General features: G+C 35.4%; 1 protein-coding gene across 1 annotated transcript; it reads left to right on the forward strand.

Moving 5' to 3' along the window:
• Window positions 1-87: 87 nt before the first annotated feature.
• Window positions 88-2593, forward strand: LOC129315614 (uncharacterized; the record flags this gene model as incomplete). The annotated part of the gene is made up of 3 exons (XM_054959461.1): window positions 88-984; window positions 1855-1899; window positions 1995-2593. Coding segments are annotated over 3 exons (1104 nt in total), but the record flags the coding sequence as incomplete, so codon positions are not given.
• Between the last annotated feature and the right edge of the window lie 4114 nt (window positions 2594-6707).

Raw genomic sequence — 6707 nt, forward strand, 5'->3', positions numbered from 1 at the left:
ATGCTGAGGTAAGACTATGCCAGCGAACAAGGACGTTGTACTTATCTGGATGCTTCTTCTTTTCCCCCTCTCCTGGTCTTGACTTAATATTTTTGCTGTTTACCTCCTTTATTTTCATCATGCCCCTTTCGGGTTCTTCCCCTAGGTCAGACGATACGTACAGCGATCGGGACTCTCAACGATAGAGATGGGTCCAGCAAGAAAGCCATCGCCAAGTTCATAGAACAAGCCTATCCGCGCCTTCCTTCAACTCACCCCGCCTTGCTGACTCAGCATTCGAATCGCTTGAAGACCAGTGGTCGTCTTGTTATGGTCAAGAAATCTTACATGCTCCCTAAATCCGATGCCTCCCCTTCTGCCGCCCAGAGAAGACGGGGTCGGCCCCCCAAGCGCAAGCCCAACGCGGACCTGCTGCCTCAGCCTGGCGTTCGACAAAACGCCAACCCTGTGTTCTTTGCGCTTGGTCTTGAAGATGAGCCCGCAAACCCTGAGGTGATAAGAAAGGGTCCCGGTCGTCCACCGAACGCTGGCACGAACATAGTGGACCAGCCTGGGCCGTCTGCGAGGAGGGGGCGACCGCCTGGGTCGAAAAGACCTGGGCGTCCTCCCAAGCGCAAATCTGAGTCGGCCTTTTCTAATGGGACCAAAAGGCGTCCTGGCCGCCCTCCTAAAAATGAAACGAACGTAAGGGCCATCCCTTTTGCTCCTCCCGGTCCCGCTGTACCCGCCGAAACCGTAACTGCTAGCATTGGTACCTCGGTGCCGCCAGATGCTAGCTTACCAAGTATATCTCCAAGAGGTCGAGGAAGACCAAAGAAGAGTGCAGCTGCAGTGCCACCACAAGCTGTTGGACATGGTAGTGGTGGTAGCGGCCATGGGCGCAGCCCAGGTGGGGGACTTTTGCCGGGACGGCCTCCTCCGACTGTTGCAGGGGTTAGAAGACCCAAAGATCCCGCGTTAAAATCTGTCGGCCGGCCAAAGAAGGTAATTCTGTTAGTGGTTATGCATGAAAATTCTTCCGGGCTCGAGCGTTTCCATGAATATGCCCTATAGGTTCTGATCTCGTCCAAGCTAAGCACTGTTCTTAAGTCGCTTGGTTAGCTTATTTGAAATGATATGTTTCCCTTTCGAAATTATTGACTGCATTGTGATGGTGGAAGATAGACTGCGGCTTCAGTCTTCTACTCTCTTCCCCCTCTTGATTCGTAGTGTTCATCTCTTTTATAATGTTTGGGCTTTATCCTTTTTTCATGTCACCTAAAACAAAAAAAGAAAAAGGAAAAAAAAAATCTTATCCTAGTTACCTCCCTACTCTTTTACGGGGGCAATATTCTTCGTCTGTGGGAAGTAGAGAGGATATGATTGGTTTCTATTTTCTGTAAGTCATGGCCTTTGGTTATGTATTTATTTTGAGGCATTTTTCTCAACTTTTTGGTTATGCTTTTATGTTGATCACTAACTCGTTCCATTGGACCTGGACTTATTAGTAAACTTGAGCTTCATTCTTCTCCCGTTTGCGTTGCGATAAATGTATAAAGACATTAATCTGGTGATTTTTCTTCAGAATCCTTATTGAAAGCCGCTTAAGCATATGTACGCCGCACAAATTTTGTAGGTTCCCAATTTGGCGCACGCATCTGAGGATGAATAAATTCTGCTGTTTGAGTAAGGAAATTTTAGGATTGTAGAAAATATAGAGCTCTATGTTACAGTATATGATTTGAAATTACTTATGTCTCAATATATATATATGATGTAATAATTTTCTCGTGTAATTTCAGCATGTCCTACCTTTTGTGCTGTCTAAATTCATGGAAAACGTTCATTTTCATTGCATTATTTTTGCTGGAACAGGGAACATTTGTTGAGCATGAGTTGAGGAGGAAACTTGAATATTTTGTAAGTTTAAATAGTCTCTTACATGAATGCTTAGTTGGTCAATTTATTACCTTGTCATCGAAGTGATCATTCATTCCTCTGTTTCAGTATAACAGGAATTAAAAGTCAATGAATCTCTTGGTTCGATCAAGCCCCATTTTAACATTGCGAGTCCAGTCAGTGCAATTGCAGCAATTCAAGAATTAGAGGGACTAGCAACAATGGACCTTAATGTGCCATTAAGAAATGAAACTCAGGAACTGTTGCCACAGCAATAGCGAGTCTGTCATCCACAGATATCCACTGCAATTACTGTAGATGCCATCGAAGCATTTAATTTAAACGCAGTGATTATTTCCACCATATGAATCTGGTTCAAGTTAGGAAGATGTGCATGAGCCCCAAATTGATGTTGAACAATTCGCACAAGTGTTTTCGAGAAGACGCATGAGGTAAAAGATCTATAAATCAAGTAGGAAGTAGCAGAAATTAATTTTCATTGATAGTATGATGACTGTATCCACAATTCCACACAAGTTTGAAGTGTTTGCACCCGTTTAGATTGTCCCTGAAGTAATGATTAGAATACTGATGGCTCTGTTGTTATTTGACGGATAGTGGTTTTACTTTGACTTATTACTGTAGTCATATTAATGTATGTTGATCCATTTCAAGATATATATGCGCGCGTGCGCGCATTCTCACTGCCCCTTTACCCCTTTGGTTATGCCGGGAGGGGAAAGACAAATGCTTCAGGTTATTAGTAATTCCCCCTTTGAAGTTGGTTTTGTCAGAAATAGATGTTTGAAAGAATATGTTGTGCCTACGGCTGCATCTGTCACGTTAGGTTTCAATTTGTTTTGTTATGTTTGGCTTATGATAGATTACAATAACGTCGAACAGTCCGTGTGTAGTCGACCCTGGGGTAAGACTTGTTATTTTTGTTATGGTATTAACACAGTATCTGTGTCTATAAAACTTCTAATTTGTTCATGACTAATGAAGTTTATCTTTCAGATTTCATATTATGCAGAAAACAAATGCTAATTTTAACTTTAGTAGTAGGTGGTGCAAATTCTGCGGTTTAGATGGGTTTGTTGATTCGCTTGCCTGAGTACTAGCAAATTCTCTGATCCTTCTGCCCATGTGCCTTGGCTGATTCTGCTCAATCTGGACTGAATGTTAGGGTGAGAGAGAGAGAGACGAGGAAAATTTCTTCCGCCTTTTCGGCTTGTTTAATCAACCCGAGTGGAAGATCATGTTGGGCTTGAAACTTTGCGGCATGAAATAAATCTTTTTGCCTGGTTGTCAACATCACTGGTTTTTGTCTCTGTGTTTCTTGTTTCCCTATTTTATGGTTTACATACGTACGCACATACATATATAATATTATGATATATTTTCATTGTCGCTGTATATAAGTTGTTTTTAATCAAGTCATGTAAATTAATAACAATTTTTTAATTAAAAGTTTGTTATCATTCTAATTTTACTTTTAATTATTATAAATAAAAAAGAATTTTTTTAAAAATAAATTAATAAAAATATTTATTTTTTAAAATTTAATAAAATTATAATGGTTCATTTATTAAAAATTATGTTAATAATCTCTTTTATTTGAGGATTTAAATTTTTTTTTTTTTTCATGTACAAGGTTGGAGAGGGTGACTCGAAAGTGTCCTTCCCATGCCCCGGCATAAGTAATGCATGTCTCTTGATAAAAACAGTATGGGAAGAATCCGTTTGGCCTGATGCAAAATCGGTCAGATCTCGGAGAATGCTGATGAATTTGTGTGTTTGGGGGCTCGCGCTTTTTTTTTTTTCCCGTTTTAATGGCTGTAACAGCATGAATCATGTATGGATGAGAATAAGGGTCAGATTTTAAAAATTGTCTATTTTAAGTTTATTTTTATATGAGTTCAGGTTTGAAAAAATGACATTTAAAAAAAAAAGGCTTTCAAGCTCAATTTTGATAGGCTTTAAAAAATAGGCTCGAGCTTGGGTAGTCTTTTCAGGCCTGTTTTTGTTTTTCTTTTAAAAAATAAAGTATTTTTAATTTTTAAATTGAATTTAAACTTTAGAATATATCTTTATACTTTTAAATTAGAATTTCTATTATTTATTTTAAATTTTTAAACATTATAATGTGTGTTTTTAAAAAATATATGAAATATTAAAATTAAAAATTTTAATTTTTAAAATTTTAAAAAATAAAATAATAATAATAATAAGGGTTTGCGGGCTTAGTCTTAAGCTTTTTATATAAGGGCTGAATGTTAAAAAATAAAGTATTTTAAAAAAAATTGAGCTTACTTTAAGGGTGGAGTCCGTCCATTTCCTAACTCTATAACCATGTGAAAATGTAAAAACAATGTCTGCCAATAAATTCAGGCTCGACTTTGCCTTTTAATTCCTGAAAGAATTTGATCAAAGTTTCGCGCATTAGTTTCATTATTCAAGACTCAATGAAAAAAGATAAAGAAATCCTTATGTAGTTGAACTAGAGCATATATGTTAATACAACTAAAATTTCATTATTCGGGCTCAGTGGAGCAGCCGCGCCGTCCTACCTATTTAAAGTTTGAGAATAGGTTGAGGGCGTTGCGCCCCTGATGCCTCTAATCATTGGCTTTACCCGATAGAACTCGCACTCGAGCTCCAACTTTCCTGAGGGAAACTTCGGAGGGAACCAGCTACTAGACGGTTCGATTAGTCTTTCACCCCCATACCTAAGTCAGACGAACGATTTGCACGTCAGCATCGCTTCGGGCCACCACCAGAATTTCAATTTGTAGTTTGGATGGGGATCATGTTCATGATAGTGAGACATATCATTTGTACATATTTAAATTCAAAGCATTGAATTTTTTAAGAAGGGAGGAATGTAATGACAAAAACATCCCTTAAAACTACAAAAAAATTATGCCAATTAGTGGGACTAATTAATTATTTACATAATTTAAATAAATTTTTTTATCATGTTTCTTATTTTTAAATAAAGTGAGTCATTATAATTGATAGTTAATATAAAAATTATAAAAAAAAACTCAGAAAAGTTAAAAGGGGCTTAGGTTGGAAATTTTTTTTTTTATGATAAAGCATGTGTTGCGTTTGGGGAAGGGGGTAGGTAGCAGATAGAATAGGTGGACAAAAAAGTAGTCTAGATAGAAAATGCCAGTCTCTGATTTCACGTGAAGATGAGAAGAAAACAAAAGTGAGAGGATTAGAGAGAAAATGCCACGGCAAGATAAACATGCTTTATTTTCAACATGAGCTAAAAAATGTTTGATTATTAGCAATTAGCCGGAAGGACTGATCAGGTCAATGCAAACTAGAGAGAGGGAGAAGGTGAATGATGGTGTCAAGGAATAAGACGCGCTGAGGAAGAAAATGCTGTGAGAAAGGATTACTTTTGTCCTTCAAAAATATCTGTAGCAATAGTCTTGTTTCTTTTTAGTTTCTCTCTCATCTATTGCAGGGTTTATTTCAATAAATCTATTTTGTCATACATTTAGATAATATAAATTTAATTTAAATGATTTAATTTATTAACATCACAAGTTTTTATAATTTTTATAAATTGACTATCTAGTTATAATCTGAACAGTTTCAATTTAAACTTTTTAATTTTATATGATAGATTAAACTTAATAATTAACATTATATGAGAGAATATCATATCAGTTCTATAATTTAAATTTATAAGATAAATTTAATTTAGATATGATATTATAGATTTTATTCATGACATAAATTTAATTTAATTTTTTTATTAGCTCATTAAAGAAAGATAAAAATCTTAATCTATATATATATATATATATATGATAAAAAGGGGGTGTGCTTCATGATAGTCAGAAAAAGTCTTGGTGGCAAAATATAATGAAAGCCATAGAAGTACTCTAGAGAAAAGTGAAGTTCAACAATTAAAAAAAATAGATGAATGTTTTGTGTGCTAACATACTGTTTAAGTTAAAGATTTGTTCGTGTTGAATCCCTCCCCCATCCGCAACAAACATATTCAATTTTATTTGCTTAGAATAGACAGGAAAAAAAAAAGAAAATAAATTATATTATAGTTTTCAAGAAGTAAAAAGCTCGACTTTTCACTTTTCAGATGAGCAAGAAGGCAACCTCAAAAGCATAACTCAATAAAGTGTTGTGAGGTAAAATAAAAGTTGACATGGATAAAAAACAAAGAAATCATAAGGTGGGGCATGGTCAGACTTCTAATACTAAACATCCCTAATGTTGATTGTAATGTCTCAACATTTTAATAATTTATTGTGATTATTATTATTAGGTTTACGTAAATGAGAGACATTTTGAAAGAGGTATAAGGTGCCATTTTTGAATTTTTAACTATTTTTAAAATAAAGAAATAAACACTGCTCAAAATTTGGATATTTTTCTTTCTTTTTTAAAAAAGAGGCTTTAGTCAATGATCATGCATGCTGATTTTAGACTTACAGGAAACACTCAACAACATGCAAGCATTTAGCTAGCAATATATCACAACTAATATTTTATATATTAGTTTAGAGCTCGCATCTTTAAGGAGTCTCACTCATAAAAAAGGTTAAGGTTTTTGGCTAGGGGTCCCAAATTTAAAATATTTTCTTATACAGGTTATGTAATTAATAACTTTACATTTTATACGAAAAGCTAAGATACTCGAAGCATTATGCAAAATAGTGGTACAACATTTAAAGCTCAATCCATATATGTTTCTAATTTTAAAGACAAGAACCCAATCTATGCATCATTTACGTTTGTGGTCCAAAGTCCAAACTAAATAATTAAGAAAGAATTTAACACACTGAAGACTT

The sequence above is a fragment of the Prosopis cineraria genome, unplaced genomic scaffold, assembly GCF_029017545.1.
Source record: "Prosopis cineraria cultivar Desert tree isolate PC_DT_omini unplaced genomic scaffold, ASM2901754v1 PC7, whole genome shotgun sequence".
NCBI classification, from domain to species: Eukaryota; Viridiplantae; Streptophyta; class Magnoliopsida; order Fabales; family Fabaceae; genus Prosopis; species Prosopis cineraria.